At 36.0% G+C, this 23,590-nt stretch overlaps 3 protein-coding genes across 4 annotated transcripts; 2 read left to right on the plus strand and 1 right to left on the minus strand.

Annotated features, from left to right (window-relative positions):
• The first annotated feature begins 4,358 nt into the window (after positions 1-4,358).
• Positions 4,359-6,703, plus strand: LOC130712113 (zinc finger CCCH domain-containing protein 39). The gene is made up of 2 exons (XM_057561956.1): positions 4,359-5,493; positions 6,131-6,703. Exons 1-2 carry the CDS (start codon positions 4,713-4,715, stop codon positions 6,373-6,375), a joined length of 1,026 nt encoding a protein of 341 aa, XP_057417939.1. The 5' UTR covers positions 4,359-4,712; the 3' UTR covers positions 6,376-6,703.
• Positions 6,704-8,743: 2,040 nt separating this feature from the next.
• Positions 8,744-13,127, plus strand: LOC130714765 (nudix hydrolase 19, chloroplastic). 2 transcript variants are annotated; one of them, XM_057564711.1, is made up of 6 exons: positions 8,744-9,433; positions 9,680-9,820; positions 9,914-10,018; positions 10,508-10,607; positions 11,949-12,041; positions 12,546-12,681. In XM_057564711.1, the coding sequence occupies exons 1-6, from the start codon at positions 8,945-8,947 to the stop codon at positions 12,578-12,580; spliced, it is 963 nt and encodes a 320-aa protein (XP_057420694.1). In that variant the 5' UTR covers positions 8,744-8,944; the 3' UTR covers positions 12,581-12,681. The 2 variants fall into 2 exon arrangements, with proteins under 2 accessions (XP_057420694.1, XP_057420693.1); XM_057564710.1 differs by having other exon boundaries at positions 8,751-9,433; positions 12,574-13,127.
• LOC130714766 (uncharacterized) lies at positions 13,072-15,598 on the minus strand. The gene is made up of 3 exons (XM_057564712.1): positions 14,494-15,598; positions 13,823-14,095; positions 13,072-13,438 (listed from the first exon to the last, which is right to left on the minus strand). The coding sequence occupies exons 1-3, from the start codon at positions 15,196-15,198 to the stop codon at positions 13,385-13,387; spliced, it is 1,032 nt and encodes a 343-aa protein (XP_057420695.1). The 5' UTR covers positions 15,199-15,598; the 3' UTR covers positions 13,072-13,384.
• Between the last annotated feature and the right edge of the window lie 7,992 nt (positions 15,599-23,590).

Raw genomic sequence — 23,590 nt, forward strand, 5'->3', positions numbered from 1 at the left:
TTCTTTTACCCCCCAAATGTTTTTATACGGAAATTAATCAAAATCCTAACTCTAATTCCAAATTGGTACCGAATAATTGAAGCCTTTTTCTTCAATCTAATAACATCGAGACAAGCACTTCAAAATGAAATCTTCATTGTTCATTAGACACAAGAAGATCAGATGGCATTATTGTTTTATCCCTTTTCTTCAATCTAATAGCATCAGACCCACACCTCATTTACCCTTTTCTTTAATCAACATTGTTTTATCCTCTTCAATTCAATAGCATCACACACAAGAGAAGAAAGTCCAGAAATAAAATAAAAAAATCAGTCACAAAACCCCAACTTGCAATCCCACAGCAAATCCATTATTCTCCTTCCACTTCCGCACAACACAAGCAGCATGGATATCATCGACATAAGACGAAAACCCCAACTTGCAATGCCTTTTTCTTCATCTGCCACAAAACCTTGCAAAATTCAGATCCAGCAAAAGGATAAGGAAAGAAACGTTTTTCTTCCAGATCCAGCAAGGGTGAACCCCAAATCACCTTCAGCCTAGCAGGTAGTGCATGGGTTTCTTGTTTATCGTTTGATTAGCATGGGTTTCTGGCAATTGGTGGTGGTGGTTTCTGAGGTAGGCTGAAAGAAGGAGGATGAGAATGAGGGTGGGGATTTCTGGTTGTTGATGGTGGACCAGAGAGGAGGGGCCTCGCTAATTTCGAACACTCCGCTTCTATCGCTGTCGCGCGCCATAGTTGCCACCACCGACCACTGGGACCAAAACCACAATGGATTCAGTTCAGAGTTTCACCATGGGTGAAGGGTATTTGTGGAAAAACAAAACTATCAAAGGGACAAAATAGTACTTTCAAACCATTTATGAAGTGAACCACGGTGTGTCACCAAACTCACTGTCCCACCCAAGACATCGTCATAATGGATTCCCCAGTATGTAAGTTACACATGCACTCTTGGGAGCGTTTGTTTGAGAGGTATCTCAAAACATTCTCACTATTGTGAGGTTGGGAATGTAACATTCTCAGGTTTATGTAACATTCTCAGGTTTAGTACAAGTTTTATATTTTTTGTTCTCGGGTGCGGATAACCCCTTTTTGTCCGATCTTGATATTTGAAATAAGAGAAAAAGAATAAAATACAAAAATATAATTTAGTTTTCCCATCTTTCTAACAAAATCCAAAAAATGAAAAAATGAAGTAATGAGTCAAAAGCCCAAAAAGAAACTGCTAACCAAATAAGAAGATAATTGACTTTTAGCATTCATTTATGTTTTTATTTTTATAATCTTAATCGTTTTGAAGATATTATCATTGAAGTTTTAGTCTATTACGAACTTCGGCAACAAAATCTCATATGAGGGAAAAGAGTAGTGCTGAAAATCAAAGAAATTGAGATTGAATCTCATGGTTAATTATAAGCCGAAAAAAATAGCTTATTTCAATTTTAAAAAATGAATAGGTAAAATATTACACATGCAGTTAAGTTATTCGTTGTTTTCGAAGGAAAAAATTTAAATGTGTTTTATTCGATGAATGTGTGATGAGTTGAACACATTTCTAAGTACTAGCGATATTGAACATGTTGTTGTCATAATCATGGCAAATGTGACGTTAATCAAGGCACATTTACATTTTTTGTTCTACGTACTAAACCAACTTTTGTTTATAATAACACATATTTTATCTTTATAACACCTGTCAGACAAAAAATCTCCGGTGAATATCAGCTAACTACTGGGTTAAAATGCACCAAAGTTATGTTTAATCCTGCCATTACAGAAGCAGTGTCTTTCAAATTAATGTCTATTATAATTCATCTTGCTTGATTTGTTCAATCTGCATAACACATATTCTATAGTTTACAAAAGATCTTAAAATCACATTGCTGACAAATTATACTTAAATCACCATACTTTACAACATCAACTTCGCCAAGATTAACGTTTTTTCTGACAAAAAAATTAATATTTTGTAGATTTAATATAACATATTAGGATTATTCACCGCAACCAAAACAACTTTGACAAAATACATAAAATTTACAAAACAATTAAAAATAAACTTCACAATTTTCTTAAAAAAACAATAAAACTTACATATAATTTTAAATTCCCCCGTGCAAGGCACGGGTCATATACTAGTAAAATAAATTTAGCAAGAGTTTAGGGTTTTAGAAACCCAATACAAAGCAGTGGCAGCAGAAAAGAGATTAAGAATACTTTGTCGGCATACATCATACATTTTCATATTTCCTCTCTCCTTTTTCATTTTTAAATACGTATGTAACCTATTTAAGTTTTTTTTTAATCCGAGTTACATTCTAATTCCTTTTTTTTCTAATTTGTTATGCTTTGAATCAATATATCAAAATTATTTTCATCTTCTAGATGTATATACGAAGGCATACAATAAAAAATTGAGTTAATTTCCAAATCAATCCTTTAAGGACCTGTTTGGTGGACATGATAAGCAGACAAGATAGGATAACAGTAATCTTATCCTGCTGTGATATATCGTTTGTTGTGCCGGCAGGATAGGATAACACGATCCTGTCCCTTATCATATCATGTCTATCATGTGTAAAAGTTATCCTGAGGGGGGAGTTATAATAGAAATTATTCTGACAGGATAAGATATCAGTTTATGAATATTATGAATTTTTATTTCAAAGAAAAATTTGATACATTTTTCATTGTTTCTATTAGGGGTGTACAAGGGACGAGTTGTGACGGATTTTGGTTAACCCCAACCCGGCCCTAAACATTGACCGGGCCAATTCATAGACCCTAACTCGTCCCTAGACCCGAAGCAACCGGACAATATGCGGGTCCAATTTAGGACGGGTCTGTGTAGGACGGGACCGGGTTGGCCCGAGGGACAATAAATCTAAGACTATTTGATACTAATTGTAAAATTTAAAGATAATAACATACTAAAAGAGTTATAAGTTAGAACTATTTTTTAGAAGAAAGAACTTGAAAGGATCTAATTCTTGCATAATCTATTGCACTTGAGAGGTTTACATTTTGTTTGATCTATATGCACGTGTCACTCATTTTGTTTGATCTCTCTTCACTTGTCTCACATGTGCATAATCCACATGCATGATTTTCTCTTGTTAGAGCACGAAAGTGTCAATTGTTTTACCAACGTTTATTTAATTCATAAGATAGATGTTAAACATTTTCATCTCATCCACATGGTAAGAAAAATTTGAGCACTATCTATCACATTTTGATCATTATAACAAATTAAAATTTTATAAAATATATATGTAGGATGGGCCGGGTGGCCCGAGTGTCAACCCGAACTCGACCCGAAGCAAAATAACACAATGATCAACCCGAGCCCAGTATCTTTTAATGATCGGGTCGGGTTCAACCCGACCCTAGAGGCTTGGGTCGGAACGGGTTGACGGGTAGGGCCGGGTCTTGTACACCCCTAGCTTCTATCATATTCTATCAATATCATGTCCACCTCAAACGCAGGATAGGATAAGAGTCTATCCTGCTCTTATCATATTCTGTCATTATCCAATCATTTATTCTATCATACTCTTATCCTACCCTGACCATCAAACGAGCAATTAAACTATTTGATATCATTTTGAACGTAAGATATTACATTAATTTTTATTTATTTTATAATTTAAATATTTAAATTATTTAAGATATTACATTAATATTTTGTCAGCATATATCTTAATGGTAGAAAAATCACAATTGACTTTTATTAATTATTTAAATGTCATTAAATGTCAAATTAATACAGTAGTTATTTTTGAAAAAAAGTCATAATTGACTTGTTAATTATTCTAATGTAATTAATAATAATTAAATGCAATATTAATTAATATATTAATTATTTTCAAAAATATGAAATTATTTAATATTTAAATTACTAAAAAATCAGAAAATATAAATATGAATCATATACCTACTAATAATAATTATTATTATACTATAAAAGAGAAAAATTATAAAGGAAGATATAGAATGAGTGAAGTGACACTTGTCAAAGTTGCCAATTTTTAGTTTCAGAAATAATATATAGTATATGATGATATGATATGATGATAGGATAGGATAAGATATGATAGGATACCATTTTTAATAATATTAATTTTCATTAAAAACCCTAATTAATTATTTTAAATATTTTTTTACAAGAGGAAAACTAATTATTTTAAATATTTAATAATATTATTTTGTCCTAATTTTTAATTTTTCTTTTTTTGTGTGAATTAGTGATAGTCAACGAGAGTTGTGTGTTTGGCGGCTAGGGTTTTGACTTCCCTATGCCAACTGAAACCTTAAACCTCGCGGCTACATTCCCTGTTTTTTTTTTGTTTCTTCTCTCTTTAAATACCAGTGATCAATCACTCAAAAGATTCAAACTTTGATCACCCATCATGTTTCTCTCCCAAGATTCTCATCTGGGTCTTCAAAATTTCTTGATTTAGTCCTCTCTTTTTCTCACAAATTCTCTTTCATTTTTGCCTTTGGTTTGTCTCAGAATTTCTTGATTCTTTGGTTGCACATTGCATCCAATTGAATTTCATTGATTCTGTTCTTCATCAATGGTGATTCAGTGTGGAATTCTAAGTGCTGGATGAGTGTTGATCAGATTGATCACCAAGAAATCAAATAAAAAAGAACCAATTTGATTGAAACTTGATCAAAATTTTTGTGCTCTGGCAATTTCACCATGACTTTCCCTGATCACCTTCCAACTTTTGCGATGATGTCGCCGGCGCGATTTTCATCGGACAGTGACGCCATTGATGTGAGGCATCAATTCCCAATGAGCAACGAACCATTGAACCCACGTTCAGGGTTTGATCAAGCCCCTCCATTCAAAAGGGCCAGGAATTTTGACAATGGCCACTCCAATGGCTTGTCAGGCCCTCCCAGGGCGAATCAGCAGCCGCAGAATTCCCAACCCAACCGTGGAACGAGCCACATTTTCTTCAAGACCCGCCTTTGTGCCAAGTTCAGACATGGTTCTTGTAGGAACGGTGAGACTTGCAACTTTGCTCATGGTGTTGATGACATGAGGCAGCCACCGCCAAATTGGCAGGAGATTGTTGGCTTGCGCGGGGGTGATGAACGGCCATTGTCGGGGAATTGGGATGATGACCAGAAAATCATTCAAAAGATGAAGCTGTGCAAGAAGTATTACAATGGGGAGGAATGCCCTTATGGTGAAAAGTGCAGTTTTCTCCATGAAGACCCTGGCAAATTCAGGGATGATTCAGGGAGGTTCAGGGAGAGCTCGGCTATAAGCATCGGAACTAATGGATCTCCAAAGTCATATGGTGATGGCTCTAATAATTCTGAAGGTAATAGCAAGGCTGTGGACACAGGCTCAAACATTTCCAAGGGAAACGTAAAGTCCACTTACTGGAAGACTAAACTGTGCATCAAGTGGGATAAAACAGGGAACTGTCCCTTCGGGGAGGATTGTCACTTTGCTCATGGAGAAGGAGGTAATGAAAACTCATCTTCAATCTACTTTTTGTTGTGTTTTGTTTAGTTCAATCATATCAATTCAGGATTGTGATTTATGTAGATGATATCTAGAAGGTCACTTTCTTTGATGTTGAATTTATCTGTATGTATGATTAGTGATTACTTTTGTCTAAGGCATTCATAGGGCATGATTGAAGATTCTGCATTTCCTGTAAACCCCATTGCTTAGGGAATTTTTGGGTACAAATGTCTCAATTTCGAAAATTTAAGCATTTGATCATCTCCATTTTGTAATGGATCAATTTGTATAGTATGGTGTTAAATCTTAAAACTACTTTTTATTTGCAGATCTTCATTTTTGTTGTTTGACTGAAGTTTTTAGTTGTTTGGATCAATTTGGGATAATGTTCCTGAATCTGTTAATCTGTTCTGAGTTTTTTCTTCCTTTGATTTTTGCTAATGGTTGGCTTACAAATTTGATGCTGGCTCATCAGTAATTTGAAATGTACTCTAACTAGTAATTACTGAATGGTAACTTGTATCCGCATATTGTGAACAAAACATTAGAGTAGTAAGGTGATCTTAACCACTATAATTGTTTGGTTTCAATCTATCTTCTACTGACTCATTAGCTTTGTTTGTCTTGCAAATCAGAGTTACAAGTTCCTGGTGGACGCACTGAAGTAGAAAGTGCTGCAGTTGCAACTTTACCAAAAGCCTTATCAGTTGCTGCCAATGAAGCAACTACTACCCATGCAGCAAGTGAAACTCCTATGGATGAAGATGAGCAGGCCAAGAAGCGTTTACAGAAGTGGAAAATAAACAAGAAGATCAATCGAATTTATGGTGATTGGATTGACGATTTACCTCTTGTTATTCCAAGTGAAATGGAGACATGAGTTCTGAGCTCTTGAGAACCCCTACATCAAATTGGATGAGGATACTTCTTTTTGAAGATGTGGTCACTGGTTGCTGAGAACCAGTTCATTTGTTTCTGCTTCTTTTTTCTATTAATTGTTACTTTGTTTCTGGTTAGAGATGTGCAATTGTCAGCACACTTGGGCGATTTTTTCTGGATTTAAGAATTAAGATAGATTTTGTTACAAAAGTACAATTCTAAAGTCGTTGTGTCGGAATCAGGGTTGGGTTCAACAATTGTGTTATTTCTGAACCCAAACCCAGGCCTTAAATAGGTTAAGTTACATATACTTTTTTAATTTCTATTCATACATGGAACTGTGATAACCTGACACCTGGTATGTGGTGTTTATATTTTGAGAAATGTTAATGAAGAATTGTTATATGAACAAGTTCTATTAGCTGGTATGTGGTGTTTTTTTATAGCTGTTTGTATTAACTATCACTCATTTCTCTTCTCTTCCTATCTTACTCTTGTTGTCAGTGAAAATAAAATGTCAATGAAATATTTTCTTTGTTAAACAGAACGAATTATATCTATGTGGTTTGGTTTAGGGTCGGCCTTTTTGTTTCGGCTTTGTTCATTACTTATTTTTGCAGCTTGCGTCTCGGGTGATCCGTCTTCTGACAACGTTTGAGTGGGTGGAGCAGTCTTAAAGGTGGCTCTTGCAAGGTTTTCGCGGCAGAGAACTTTGGGGCAGAATGTAGTGACGAATAGGGCTTCGTTTTTGCATAAGGTTGAGGTTTTTCCATCCTCAAATATTGGGGGGGGGGTCATCGTGTGCTTTAGTTCCTCTTGTTCCTTCTTGGCGAGGGGTCGTGCCAAGGAATGTGGAAGATTGGCGGGAGGTGTTTTTCTCTGCGGATGAAGAGAGGATGTTTTATGTTCTTTGAAGGGATTGCTCGTCGTGTTCGAGGCTAACGATCACGGTTCTTTCCCATATATTTTGTTTTTTTGTTCGCAGGTTAACTGTTGTTAATGAACTTGGAGGTGAGGCTAGTTGTAAGGCATTGGGTTCTTCGGCTTGTGTTGGCACAGTTTCTTCCTTATCTCGGCATGTGCATTGTTATTGGGAAGAGATGGTGCTACGCGTTCGAGATTTTTCTGTAGATGATTTCTTTTTTTTTCTTCTTCTAGTCTTTGTATGGGACCTAGATTTTTAACTTCTATGAGGTCCCCCTCGATGTTGTGTTTGAGCGGGTGTTGGCTATGGGCTCTTCTCCTCATGATGGGGGGGGGGGGGTTGCCATGCTGTTGGATTTGTGGAGAGGATTGTTGATTCACCTCTAGAGGATGTCTCTCGTGATGGAGGCTGCATCTTTGAGAGAGGGGAATAAGCTCCGTTCGACTCCCCCTTGTGATGCTTCTCAACCTCGAGGTCGTTAATTAAAAACCCAAGGCCTAGGGGAAGACCCATGAAATGTGAGAAGAAAGCAAAGAAGAAGGATCAAGTGGGGGTTTCTAGTGGTACTTATTTAGCGGAGGGAATGGTGTGGAAGCAAACAAAGAGAATCATGTGAGGCTTTCACAGGCGAAGTTTTTGGAGCTACATGGTATTTTGACTAGGGTGAGTAATCCCCTTTTGATGGGGGAAAATTTAGACATGATGTATTTTTGTACAAATGAGATTGCTCTGACCCAAATAGCGACTAAGATTCGTGTGCGTAGGTCGTCTTAGAGGAGGAGGTTAACATTTCCTTGATCTAAGGAGGAGGCATTTTTTTTTCCGCTTGTTGATTATGTTCCTTTATGCATAGGAGTTTTGTTTTTTTTTCTTCTCTTTTGCTGGTTTTGAGTTTGTTTATTTTGTGGTTTTTTAGGTGAGGGTGCTCTTTTGGGTTTTTGGTTGTGGTTTTGCTGTTGGTATTAGGATTTTGATGCTTTGGTGTCTAGGTTTGGTTGTGGAGGGTAGTGCTTTTTTTTTTTTCCCTCAGTTGGGTGTTTTGCTAGGTTAGCTGTTTTTTTAGTCGGGCCTCGATTTGATTGTATATATATAACTATGTGGATTAGTTTGATATAGCTTTGTAAAAATAACTATGTGGTTTGGTTTGAATTATTTTTTTTTAAAAAAAAATTAACTAGCCTTGCATGAATATAAATTAGCCAGATTGAAGTCCCCGTAGGATAGCTCAAGTGGTAGAAGTTGTAGGACATATGAGTTAGATAGGGGGAGGTCCAGAGATCGAATCCCGACGAATGTAATTTATCTTTCCGATGTAAAAAAAAAAAAAAATTAGCCGGATGGCAAATTCATAGCAAATAGCAAATTATCCAAAAAGACTAAAAAGGTGAGAAAAATTGACTTTTGTATTTGATATTTTAATGATTGGGACCCAAAATCCAGAACATGAAGCGTGTCATTACCGTAGACACTCATCGAAGACCAACCACCATTACCAGACAACCTTTTTGTTTCCTCAGTTGTTGTACTGTACCTTCAAAACAACACGTTGAAAATCTTCTTCCTCCTTCTTCGCCTGCACTGCAATCTCTTTCCAGAACAGAGTCTATCTTACAAACCAAGTGATCTTCTTCTTCCCTCACCAACCATGTCCATGAGCTTGCAGTTCCATGCCTTCGCCGGCAACCCACTCCGGCCCAAACTCCCGATTTCCCATGACCCCTTTTCACCCTCTGCAGCTCTAGAAGCTCTCAACGCCAGAATCCTAGACACCACTCTCTCTTCTTCCCTTTCCCCGAGTTTTAAGGTGCTGCCGTTTAGAAATGGGAAGCCCTTAGCTTCTTCTTCCACTGCCGGCTCCGGTGGCTCGCCGCCGATTTGGCATCTAGGTTGGATCGAGTTGGAGGATTTCAGGGGTATGTTGGGAAATACGGGTGCCCAGTTGAGTGGAGAGTCGATGGTGTACCTGGGTTTGAGTGCAGAGGACGATGCTGTTTTATGGGCAATTGATGTTTCTGCTAAGGCACCTGAATTTGGTGGGGAATTGGAGTTGGGTTTTGTGGAGCTCCGGACGCTCATGGTGGCTACTGACTGGGAGGATTTGAAGGCAACGGGGGACTTGGCTATTGCTGGTCATGTAAGTTATCCTGTAACATGATGATAAATACAAGTAGATTTTGTTAGTGCTTGTATTGTATTGCTTGTGAAATCTGAAATCTATAATATTTCTTCATTTTAAGTACTAAAATTTTATAGAAGCTTTCAGCAATTATGTAGTAGTTATCTTAGTTTGCTGGCCTTTTATCAATTTTAGTCTATTAGTAGTTGTTAGGAAATGGGAATGTCAATGCAACTTTCTAATTATTGGGTTTGGCGTGGCCAGGCTAAGGCACTGCTAGAATGGCATAATGCTTCACGATTTTGTGGACATTGTGGAGAGAAAACTGTCCCTGTGGAAGCTGGGAGACGGAAGAAATGTTCCAATGATTCGTGCAAAAAGAGGATATATCCACGTCTTGACCCGGTTTGATGGCTTTTGTTTCAAGTGTTGATTTGATGTGTGGATGATCATCAAGTGCTTTTTGGCTCAAGTGTTTTCCTGTCTTCCTTGATGCAGGTGGTCATTATGCTTGTAATTGATAGAGAGAATGATCTTGTCCTTTTGGGTAAACGACCGAAGCATGTATATCAATTGTGGAGCTGCTTATCTGGTTTCACAGAGGTGCATCTCTTAATTGAATTTAAAACCGTTATAATTTTGTAGGCACTCAAAAGTTTTTTCACTTTTTTGTTACAGCATGAAACATAATTTCTTGTTCCTGTTAGCTACCATTTACTGACTAAATAGAGAAGAAATACATTTGAATTTTGTTTTGTGTACAATAACAGGCAATGGCTATAGTATTCATCTTCTAAAGTGACATTTTCTGTTTGTGATCCCAAAAAACTCCCATTTTTGTGGTCTGAAATTCTCAGACTTCATTTCTATCTTCTAGTTGGTAAGTAGTGGTGCATGCTGACAGTAAAAAAAACACTGTAAGGTTTTAACCTTTGAAAAGTTCAACATTCTTATATAAAAGTAAGAAAGATGCCCATAAAGCTCAGTTTCATAGGCTAAAGAATTCATCTTTTACTGTTTGTTTACTTGTTTAGTTTTGATCCTTTTTTCACATATATAAAAAAATTATTAGTTCGTATCCTCTGCATTTAGCCAGGAGAAAGCTTGGAGGAAGCTGTGAGAAGAGAAACATGGGAAGAGACGGGTATTGAAGTGGGAGAGGTTGTATATCACAGTTCTCAACCGTGGCCTGGTATGGTTCATGCTACAATACTTAATGTTAATTTAACTATGTGCTTTGATGATTTTATTACTTCTCTGTTTATTGCCTATGAGAAACATGTAATGTTGAGTTAATAACAATCTGATAGAAAATCTTTTGGTAATTTGTACAATATTTAGGGATATGAGCAACACTCAAACAAAGCTGAGCATTTGATGGCCCAAGCTTCATTTGTGAAAAAAAGGCTACCTAAGTCAGACCCCTTTTATTTCACACTTCTTTGCATCCCTCTCTTCCGTTTCCACTGTATGTCGCATGAAATTTCGGTGTATATGAAATAGATGTCAAATAGTCATTATTGTTTATTTAAACAAGCCAAGTTTAAAGCTTAAGCTCAACTTGTTTAAAATGATGAGGCTTGACCTTCACTTATTTAGCTCATTTATGATTTGATTATTCTTCCCCTTCAAACAAATTATCCTTGAAGTGTCTTTTAAGTTTAATTAATATAGTTATTAGTAATCATATTTATGATAGAAAAAAAGAAAAAATATTTTCTTAAAAAAAATCTTCATTAGTGAGACAACTCTGGTGAGGTTACGTAGTTTTGATTTTCTTATTATGATGATTTCTGGCTACATAATGTCTTTCTCCTCATAAGGAAATATAATTACTTGCTTGGTAACTATGCTTGCTTCTTTTAACATATACATGCACTGCATTTAGTGTTAAATCAACTTGTGAAGAAAAATCTATAGAACGTACGTTGTCATCTACAATATAACATTTTTGTGATTGAATTTGTACCATCTATGTAGAATGAGTAAATGTATTATGTTTATACTCAGTAACGGAGCATATTAGATGAGAGTGAAGATGTCAGATGAGTGTTAAGCTTGAGCTTAACTTATTTGTATAATCCAGTCTAAATTCAAGCTTTGAGCTTATGTGCAGTTAAACAAACGAGTTTTATCAAAATTTAATGTTCGAATAATTTGTAAATAGCTCAAACATTTGCAGTCCTGTTATTAACAACAGCACTTGATCCATCTTATTTGTTCCCTTGCTTCTTCTTTTTTGTTATATGTGGCTATTGGAAGATGTGAATTTAATCACTTGCAGTTAAGTGGTGGTTTGGCCATGATCAAAGTAACTTAATCAGAGTTAATATCTTGAATATGTTAAGTCTATTTAAAACTTGTAGTTCTTCTCGTATGTATGCACTAGATAGTCTTCAGAAACAGCCAAACATAGTCTAGTGTAGTGGTAAAGTGTATTTTACTATTTTTCTTATCGAGTTTACAAATATATTATCCCTTTTTTATATATGTGAATACTTTAATGGTATCATTTTATTGCATTTGTTGCTAGTTGGCCCAAGTAGCATTCCATACCAGCTGATGGTTGGATTCTTTGCATATGCAAAATCCCTTGAAATAACTGTGGACAAGAATGAGTTAGAAGGTACATTGACTTCCTTTATTTAGTTGAACTTAACTATTAACCAGCTGATGATTCCTTTTTCCTTTATTTATATGCTTGAGCTTGACTTCTAGTGGTGAGTTAACTTGTAAAAACCTGTATGTGAGTCAGACAGGCTTCATGCATATATTTCCTTTGGGTTGTGAACTTACACAGGCTATTTTTCTTTCGGTATTAGCTTCAATATCATGAAATAATATGCAGCAAGTTGTTAGGAAGATGTCATTAGAAATAATGGTATGTGGTAAGCTTTTTGTTTGTAAACACAGAGAAAAATAGCAGTAAGAGAAGAAAGAAGTAGATGATGTCTTGAGAAAATACTGTTTTTCTTCATTTTCCCTCACTCCCGTTTGCAATCCTCTATTTTTGTATATATGGCATATTTTTTAGACATAAACTTGTGCAATGATTAATATCTAAAAGCATTTTCTTCCTTCCCACACTACAATCTCCCATTGCCTTTGCTTCTGTTTATTGGATCTGCAGCAACTGATTCTGCATCTTGCTTATCTAGATGCTAAGTGGTACAGTAGAGAAGATGTAAGAAAAGCATTGGCGTCTGCTAAATACAAGAAAGCCCAAAGAACTGCAGCAGCTAAGGTGGAACAAATGTGTAAAGGAGTAGATAATAATAATAGGAGCTTGGCTACTGATTTCAATGTGGAAAGTGGGGAAGATGCTCCAATATATGTTCCGGGACCCTATGCAATAGCTCATCACCTTATTTCCTCTTGGGCCTTCTCAGATCAAATGTAGTTAATGGTGTTAATGCAATTCAAAGCGACATATAGGTTCTATGACAAAGTCAACAAAGTCATAGGAGTGGCTGAAATTATTTTTCACAGTTGGAAATAAAAATTATTTGTGTCATCTATCATTTTATCTCCAAGAATATAGAGAGGTACTTGCAGGTGATGGAATTTTCTCATCAAGTTGTTACGAAGATTCTACACTCCTCAAAATTGATAGCTTGATTTTCTATTCTGCATTATTTTTTCATGTACAACTAATATTCTATATGATCAATGATCTTATTAATATTACAAGATCTGCTTTCTGTTCTGGTTACATTTTGTCCCTGTGCTTACCATACAACTGATCATATTCTCATGTTACCTAAAGTTTGTGGTAGTACTGCACCATTCTTCTACTATCTAACATGCAAGGCTAGTGTTGGTCTTGTTATTTCTTTGCTTGTTTGGTATGATACTTCATTCAAGGACAGTTCTGGACCCATTGCTTGTTTACTTCTGCAGAACTGGGGATTGAACACTGAAATTTAGTGCTTCTTTTGTTGTGGAGGAAGGTTGACATTCAAGACATTCTCAATATTTTCCAGCTTTCTTGCTATTGGTGAATGACGCATTATGGTTAAGGCTCTGTATTGAGTAGAAATGTGGTTAAAATAATCTTTGTAAGCGGTAGTACAATTTTCAGTGTTTCGCTCTAATGAGCTTTTATGTAAAGTTAGGCCCATACCTGAATATCAAGATGGTATGAGAGCCTATCTTAAATTCTGCTATTGAGCTACCCCATAATTGGTCAACTTCAGAAGTTTAAATTTTAAGAACTCACATGACTCATGAAGTTAACTATTGTTATTTGCTTAGTGATGCAAAAACCAATTTTCACAACAAATTCTCTTTTTATTCTTTTATATTTTAAAGAAAGGTTATGTATACACGGATATGCTTTTTTACAGGAATAGTTAAATCATGATGCCAGGATTTTGGAAGAAGGGAATACTACAATTTCTGCTGTACCTTTGCTGTTGTTTCTGCCCAATGTATAGTTGATCTGGCTAAAGCATCCATGGGGTCTATGCATTTCCTGAGAAGAGGATCATTGTGAGGGAGAACACCGAGCAGATCATCAGATGCCAGAATCACCACGTTCACTGCCCTGACCAAAAGAACATGGATCGCGATTCTCAGTAAGTTCCTTGCCCCTTCAATGTCCTTTCTTGACAAAGCCTCCACTGCAGGAACCAGTGTGTGTTCCTCAGTTTCTTTGTCTAGCAACACTACTTCAAATCCCTGCATAAGAATTTTACCACAATGAACAACTCTTGTATAAGTACACTATGTCACTACTATCTATAGGTCAACGTTCAAGGCTAATACTAATAATGATAAAGGTATCAAAATTCATGCTAAAGTTATTTTAATTGGTTATGACAAATGAGTACTATATTCATGCAAGAATTATTCCTACCACCAAATATGCACAGAAAAGAAAATTCATACTGATGCACCACCATAATGTACCTGTTTGGATGCAGACCAAAGAGCACTTATCGAAGCTTATTTTGTTCATTTTCTTGTAGATAAGTTGATAGCTACCAATACAACGTTGAACTTGCCAAGTGTTTAGACTACTGACTAACATGAGGGGGGGGGGGGGTAGATTAAAAGAAAAGAAACATTAGGAATACCTGACTTTGAAGCTTATCCTGGTAATAACTACCTACAAAAAGGGAATCTGTAGTAAGCAGTCCAATCCGCACAGTATTTGTAGCATGAATTGGCTTCAGCTTAGCTTTCTTGAGTTCCATGGCCACACAGTCACCAACATGAAGAAATGGAAGGGAACCATCCTCCGAAATTTCGCCGTGCCACGCGTGTGATAGATGGCAGGGCATGGCCAAGCCACGCGCACCGGACTGCTGAAGAAAGTTCATTGTGTACTTCAAATTCTCAATTACCTGGTCCTGCTTCAGTTTGATATGAGCCATTCTGCTCCTTGCAGAAGGAAAGGGACCGCGTGATGAAAGCACTTTGCTTAACATAGGATCACTGCAGACCACAAAAGGCGGACATTCCTTACCATTTCTTGAACCCCAATAAGCAAGCTTTTCCAAGAAAATAAGAGTTGATAGTACTGATACACCACCTATAACACCAACAGTGTTTGGTTGGCTTAGAAGGCAAGAAGGTCTCTTACATCTCATGAAGGAAGTACCTGGTTCTGGATAGCTTCCATTCTCATCTGTAAGCAGAGCTGAAGAAACCTGCAAAACTGTACCTGAACTTGATCTTGTTCTGCTTTGAGTCTGAATTCTCTTTTTAAAGGCATCACCAGTAAGAAATAGAGGGTGATTTGGTGTCTGTATGGACATCACTATGCCCCCTTCTATCATCTCTAACAATCTACAAGATGCTTTTCTCTGAATGTGTCAGAACTTTATACATCTATGTATAGATGTTCTTTCCATCAGTTTTACCATCTTTACCAGTGAAAACTTGACAAGTGCCCTTGAAAGATAATTTTGTCACAGTCAACACAGCACTAAAATCCAGGAGTGTTGCTGAGCTTTCATGGGTTTCAGCTTTCGGATTCTAGCCAATCTTAGCACAGATTCTAAAGCCAGAACCGCAGGTACACAAGACATGTTCGATGACTAAAGGGGCTATAGTTCAAATTCAAATAACCTCCAAGGATCTTAGTGCATGTATGGATACACGGTGAGCCAAAATCACAGTAGACAAGTAGACAGGAGTAACTTCCCTTAGCTTTTGGGGCTGTCTACCGTGATTTTGGTTTCACCGTGATTTACCACTACATCCAAATATAGGTAGGTAACAACAATTAACCTTAAGATATTTGTGGTCTGTCTTTTAGTGGTTGTATAATTGTCCACTTGCATTATATCTATTATTAATTTTCACTAAGGGCCAAGGTTTCATTATTGTAACATACCAACGTTAGTGATGGTCCGTCCATTAAAACTACTGCAAACTGTTATTTTATGATCTTCAGCCGCCATACATGTGATATCATGTCTCTGCGGTTTGTTTGTCTTACTGAATTATTAGATACCATTTCGTTTCTTTCTGCAAGGACTACACAGGAATGAATGAAGATTTGATACGTGTGCTTTTGATGAAATCTGAGGACGTCATGTTCATGCACCAATCAACTCTTTCCTCTGATAGTCTGATTGCTTTGCTTCATACACACTAGCCAATGGAATATTTTCTGAAATTTTCAAGTTAAAGAAAGGGAAGAATTATTTGTCTTATGCTCAATGGTTGTCACAGGAAATGTGTCTTGTGCTGAGTGGTTGTCCCCACTCCCCATCACTAATTATTTGCTTGCGGTCTTCACCATTAAATATCTAGTACTATGTAGAATGAATACATTTTTCTATAAGCTAATGTTACTCCACATATGATATAGAGTGAGATAAAGTTTAGCGGCCGACAGTTAAAATCGCCGCTAAACCGTATGTCAATCGAATATCTGCTCGAAATCATATGTCTACATATTTAACGGAGGCTTAATCAAGTTTTTGGTCCCTAACCTTTGTCATAAATATGGCTTTAGTCCCTCGCCGGAGTAAAGGTGGGGATTAATCCCCAGTTTTTGGCAAAATGATTGGTTTTGGTCCTTCCGGCCGGTTGGGTCAACGCCGGAGCTTTGGGATGCCCATGTGGCATGGCCACGTCATTTAATGAGTCCATTTGGATTTTTTTTTCTTTTTTATTAAGAAAAACCCATAATTAAAATACTAAACCCTCCCTAATTAACCTCCTTTAAATTAATTAAAACACTCACCTAAGTGCAGCAGAAATCCTAGAAAACAAAATCCCAAACCCATAAAATAACAAATAGATGAACATGGAGATGAAGATGATCCCAACCCCAGTCTCACCCAGATCGAGCTGCCCCGACACCAAGCCACCACCCCCAACCCCACCCCTCCCACATCGAGTCACCCCCAACCCCAACCCACCCAGATCGAGCCACCCCAACCTAAGCCCCTCCCAGATCGAGGCATCTCTGAGAAAGAAAGAAAAAAACCAAAAGAAGCAGAAAGCTCGAAGCGTGGACGTAGAAGATGAGAAAAACCTAAATCGGAGTAAAACACAAATGGGTTTTATTGATCTTTGAGTTTTATTTCAGGAAGAAGAAAGCATTGGAGTTGGAATTTTTCTCTATGGGTTTTCTCTCCGGAGAAGTTGGGAGATGAAGGTTTTGGGTTTGGAGATGGAGGTTTTGGGCACACGAGAAAGAGAGAAAGGAGGACGAAAAGGAAGGAGGAAAAGGAGAGGTTTTAAGAATTTTTGGGATTATCTTCTTGAAATCTGGGTTCTTGAGTGTAGATGAATGTTTGCTGGAGGAAGATGAATTTCTCCAGTTTTTTTCATAAGATGATAACTTGATAAGAGAAAAACAGACAGTTACCACAAGGAGGAGAAGGTTGTGCCCGTGGTTGTGAGTGGTGACCACCGCAGAGGATGAATCATCCACCGTTTCAGCAGCTTCAGCACATCTTCAGTATATAATTTGTAATTTACAATCAGATTGGGATTAATTGTTCGTTGGTGATTTAATTTTGGTATTAGTTGGTGAGTTAATTTGGGAATGGTGGTATGATTGAAGTGAATAAGAAGAGATGAATTTGTTCTTTACGGTGCAGAGATTGAAGGTGGAGGAGGATCTGCACAGGGAAGGGAAGAATTTAATTAGGAGGGATTTAAGGTTTTTTTTTAATGAAAAAGAAAAAAATTCCAAATGGACTCATTAAATGACGTGGCCATGCCACATGGGCATCCCGGAGCTCCGGCGTTGACCCAACCGGCCGGAAGGACCAAAGCCAATCATTTTGCCAAAAACTGGGGACCAATCCCCACCTTTACTCCGGCGAGGGACTAAAGCCATATTTATGACAAAGGTTAGGGACCAAAAACTTGATTAAGCCTAACGGTTATGAATTGTTTTGTATTGAATGAACTAGAGTTGAAATGCTTCAAAACTTTGTGTCGGAAGTTACACATTAACTAGCTTCACTTGGTATGTGTTTTTTCTACCCCACTTGTGTTTGATGTCTGCTACAAAGGAAGTTGGGGACCCAAGAGTTGCCAAGTGAGATGAGGACATGCTTGTGCATTTGATTGTTGTTTTGAATGATTGGAACTCTACAAGAAGGTTCTAGGATGAAGGGTCTACCGCTCTCCGTGATGAAAAGGGTGTGTACGATTGTCAAGGGTTGAAAGATTATCTCAGTGATCGTGACCAAATTACACTATCAAATGGGTAAATCATACACTAGCATATCAACATGGAATAATTGACGAAGTAATTATTAGGGTACCGTTTTCATCAAAGATAATTAAACCAAACTTACTTGGTTCATATTGTATGTGTTCAATACTCTTTTAAAATTAATTTGAGTATGGAAAAAATCTAACCAAAGAAGCAACAATAATATATACACTCTTACTTTTCATCTTATCATCTATCACATCTCATAATTTCTCTCTCTTACTTTTTTCTTTTCTTCCTATCTCTCTCCTCATTCCACCTCTTTTTTAAGTGTGTAAGTAATATTTTCCCCAAAAAAGCTAGCGTGTGCGTTTAAATTTTTGTTCAGCTCAACGTAGATCAATATTGGCCTCCAAAGTGGCACCCTATGTGGCCTTTAACCAAAGTTTCCACCATAAAACACTTCAATATACTACTGTAATCCGTCAAACTGACAACATATCCCCCGTAGTTTTCTTATAGAGGTAGATTTCTCCTCATATGAGTTTATGAAGTTGATTAGTTTAACACTTTTTGGGGTGTATTGTGGTCAATTTGTGATAAATTGTGTTCAAAATAGATTTGTTCCTTAAAGAAGTGTCTTTTTGTTGTTTGTGGTGAGTAGGTGGTTCGAGAGTGTGCTGATTATTTTCATTATTGTGCTACGTTTAGTTGCGAGTAGTTCCTATTGTGTAATCATGTTTGATAAAGCAAAGTTTTTCAATGGAACTTTCTTAGCTTTTGTGTGTGTTCTGAATTAATAGAGCAAATACGGGTATGATGGTTGTGATTTTTATAATGCCATAGATGTCCATGCCGTTGACTTTCATATTTATTTCATCATAGAAGTAGGTTTGTATTTTTTTTGTCAAAGTTTCCAAATCCATTCAAAGACACGAGGCTGAAAGCCCGAAGCAAATAACATAGGACAGGGTAAGATACCCCGGGCGCGAAGGCCCAACCTCAGCAATGTAAGATGGCGAAATAGGGGAAACCATGGATAAAGATGTACATGTTATAGGGAAGATGGAGAGAATTGAAGAACCTAGATTAAAGGATGCTGAAAGTTGGGGGGGGAAAGGTTATAAAGATGCCATGAGTAATTTGCTAAATGAGGGGAAATGGTGGTAAACATTGTTTCGTTTTAATTGTTGATTTTGAAAAGGCTTATGATTAAGTGTTGTGGGAGTTCTTAGATAAGAAGAGTGAAGTTTGATGAAAATGAGTGCAATCGATATGAGTTTGTTTGGAAATAGTTAAAGTTTCAGCCTTAATTAATGGGAGCTCGACAACTGATTTTAAAATGTTTAAAGGGATGAGGCAATGTGATTCTATGACGTATTTCCTTTATCTTTTGGTTGCAGAAGGGTTGAGTGGGATGGTGCATGAGGTATGTAGGTAGTTTGTCACTTGCAATCTGTAGACAATACATTGTTTATGAGTGAGCCTATGGTGCAGAATATGCTAGTGGTTAAGAGTGTGCTGAGGAACTTTGAATTCAAATCGAAACTAAAGATTAATTTTCACAAGAGCATAATGAGATTATGAATATGTTTGTACCATCGCTTTATTGTGGAGTTATAGATATAGTTTTTATCTATTCGAGTATCCCAATTGGAATTGGTGGGAATCTAAGAAGGGTGACATTGTGGGAACATGTGTTGAATAGGATAAGGAATAAATTTTTCTTGTGGAAGAAACACAACATCTGCTTGATTAATCGATACTCTCTTCTCTACCCTTATTTTTCTTCTCTTTTTAGAAAGTTCATTTATTTGTGAGTGCTAAGTTGCATGGTGTTCAAAGACTATCTTGTGGGGTAAAATGAGGAGCAAAATAAAATATCATGGGTTAGTTTGTTTGTAAGGCTAAAGAAATGGGTGGGTTGAGAATTAGAGATTTGGGAGTATTAAATAATGCTTTACTTGCAAAGTGGAGTTGAAAGTTATTGCTAGAGAAAGAGAGCTTATAAGGTAAGATTTTGTTGATTGGTATTATTCTCACATTAGTGATACATGTGTGTTAAAGTACTCCTTGTACTTTATTTAAGTTAATACTAGTGTTTTTTTACCCGCGCGTTGCACGGAGAATATGTCTATTGTATTTGATACATCAAACTAAGCTTAATCCAAGTCAACAGAAAATCGTTTCATATTCTTCATGAACATGAAGACAATAACACAAAGCATACATATAAGAAATCACCAATAAAGCATTCAGAACACATATTAATCTTAGAAAAAAGGTGTGATAATAGCACAAATCAAGATTGTGAAAGGTAAATCCTAAAGGATTGTGAAGGAACCGAAGAGTAGTCTGAACTACTGTGATCAATTGATCATGTCCATTGTATATATTTTATACTTGGACTACATTGTTTGATACATCTATATTGGGAAAGTGACATGAGACTTTTGATGTTTACTCTTATCTAACAATAATAGATAAAGGGAAAATGAAGTTGGGCTTAAATTTGTGTGTTTCACTTAAAGAATTGGAGCGTTTTGGTAAATGAGTGTGCAACTGCTGGACTATCCTATAGTTACATGGTTGATGTAAGTAAAAGAATTGACCATTGAGTACATAAATGAAGATTAATCAACAAAAAACCCGAAGCCGTTTTTACATAATTGGTGTATGAGGAAAAACAGAGAACACCTACTGAAGTTCTAAAGGTAAGTTCCATAGATAGAAAAAAAGAAGTTAGAGTACTCTTTGCAGATTTTTTTATTCTACTTATTTGCAACTCTTAAAACTTAAAAGTAATTGAAGAATCAAAGATTAGAGATCGAGGTGGTCATTCTCATGAATTATTAAATGCTTGACTAACTTGACCAAGTTTAACCAGTTCCAAAATCTGGGTGATTTTAAATTGCTTCTTGATCTTGCTTATACTAATTCTGAATTGACAACACTATTGATAGAAAAGTTTTGCCAAACCTATCCTTAACATATGTATTTACATATTGACGCCGGAAGCAACTACTATCAACTCCATATATGATAAAAAAAATTCTGTCTACATAATAGATATAATCAGTAGCTAATTTTACAGAAGGTGGAGAACGTTGCTTCCCAGCAGCCACCTTGGACCAACGCAAAATGCAATTGAAGCAAAACTCATCTGCAATATTAGGAATGAAAGCATAGCAGCATCAGTAACATGGTTCAGTTAGTTCTAATTGTTTCTGAAATTTCAACTAATGAAATAGAGAAAAAAAGAGAATAAAACATCATAGGTCAAAAGTTGACTTAAAAATAGGCATAAGAACATAATAGAATTTAGTTCTTGACATAGTTCAGTGCAAATGAACTTTAGGCAAGGTCCTGCAATAAGCAATAGTAGGGAGGATTTCACACACAACCGAAGTTGTTCAATTATTACTAATTGATACTGATAATTAAGTTTCTTTAATCATCATTTCAAATTTCAATTTGCCCACAAAGGAAACAAACTTGATTACCATGGTGGCGGCACAATAGGATTAAGAAAATCAGGGAATGAAAGTAGTTCCTGAAAATGGAAGTTGTTTCAACTGTTTCAGCAGTTCACGGTGACACCATCCACTCTCAAGCTCTGCAACTGCCAGACCAAACCAAACAGAGCATCAATGATTAAACCTTCAATTATCACTTTCCCCCACCAAAGTCTATCAAATCAAATTTCTAAACATATGCTTGGTAGTAAAGCAACTGTTACAACGGGCAGACATGGACAAAAAGAAAAAACATTGGCAGATACACAATAGTCAGATCAATGATCAGAAGAGGTTCTTTATTTGATAAAATTTGATTCTGAACCATGTTGCAGTTGGAATTCATGTTACTGTGAAGTTTATGTGTTTGGTTAAAACCCCACACATAAAATGCCTTTTAGGGGCTGCCTTGGGATCCATGCTACTATCTAATGTTATAAAAACATACCTGAGTATCATTTTTAACACTCATCATCAAGACAGATGAGCATCATGTTATAATAACTAAAGATAATGAAGACCTTTAAGCATCTATGAAATTTTTTTTCCAGAAAACTTATATAAGAATTAGGTTGCTAATGGCAAACCACACAAATAACATCAGATTGACATCAATATGAAAAGAAAGAACCCACCCCAACTTTGGCACACAAAAGTGCAATATTAGACAATCAAACTAACATTGACAACAAAGTCATCTATATCACGGAATAAAACAGTAAATCAATGTTCAAGAAACCAAATAAACTTATGAAAAATGAAAATAAAATAGAGATCAAGTAGTAGTCTCATAGGAAAAAAGCTAACTAATCCTCCTTGTTATAAGTTGAACGTTGAGATATGGCAAACACACAACCCTCTAGACTATAGAAGATAAACACCATCGCTTTACTGCCAAAATGTGAGATGATTTCATCTGTATTAGTTTAAAAATTAAGTTAAAAAATCCAGACACGGTACATACACAAAGAAATAGAACTTGGATAGGAAAATGCAAGATTATTTACTCCACCAACATGAGCATCAATTTAGAAAACAGATTCATAGGTAAACAATGACAAAGATGCATCTATATGTGTTCGTTGGATGTACGTCCAGGTGTTGTTATATTTCGTCCCACCATGGTAAGAGTATATCTGAACAATATGCCTAAAGTAAGCAACTCTTGTAAATTGATCAAGCTCAAAAATTAGTAATCGATCCGTTTGAGATTTAAAAGTATATAATTATGTTATCATATCGGTTCTTGACAAAAAAAAGAATTCAAAAATTCTCAACTCACCAAATAAACTCATCTGAAATGGCAATCAAAAGACACATAGGGACCATTATTAAAAAGACAGAGAAAGAGGTTAAAACTCAAAAAAAATTAAACAGAACGAAGAACAGTAGGGATGATGAAGAAATATTCTCGAATGAGCCACAATTTTGACGTACCTGAGAATATTCTAACAAATATATCAAAAGAGGATGAGGAAAATAATCTAATTACTCAACAACAATTATGACAAACACTTACACAATTATCAACTTACACAATTATCAGCATCACATGCAGCAAGTTGCATACTCGAGTTATCTTCCTCATTTTTCCTCTATGCCAACCGGTTCACAGTAGAGGCATATAGGAGAGGAGATGGCTCATGCAGTATTAGTAAGGAGTAATCTAGGTAAATCTTAGATAATTAAAACAAATCTTTTAAAATTTTAATGTTTTATAAAAACGTTTCTCAGATTTAAAATTACCTTTAAAATATCGGTTTCAAGATTTGTTATGGAAATAAATTTTAGGTGAAGAAAAAGTTTATTTTTAGAATATTAATTAAGTTTTATGTTATTTTTATTGAATTTTCGGATTTTTATTTAATTAAGAATTTTATGAGTTTTTATTGTGATTTGGTAGTTTTTATTAATTAATTTTATGGTATTTTTATTGAATTTTTAGTTTTTTATTTAATCTAGGTAAATATAAGATAATTAGGGAAAATATTTTAAAATTTTAATATTTTATGAAAAAATTTATCAGAC

This window comes from Lotus japonicus, chromosome 4 (genome assembly GCF_012489685.1).
Source record: "Lotus japonicus ecotype B-129 chromosome 4, LjGifu_v1.2".
NCBI classification, from domain to species: domain Eukaryota; kingdom Viridiplantae; phylum Streptophyta; class Magnoliopsida; order Fabales; family Fabaceae; genus Lotus; species Lotus japonicus.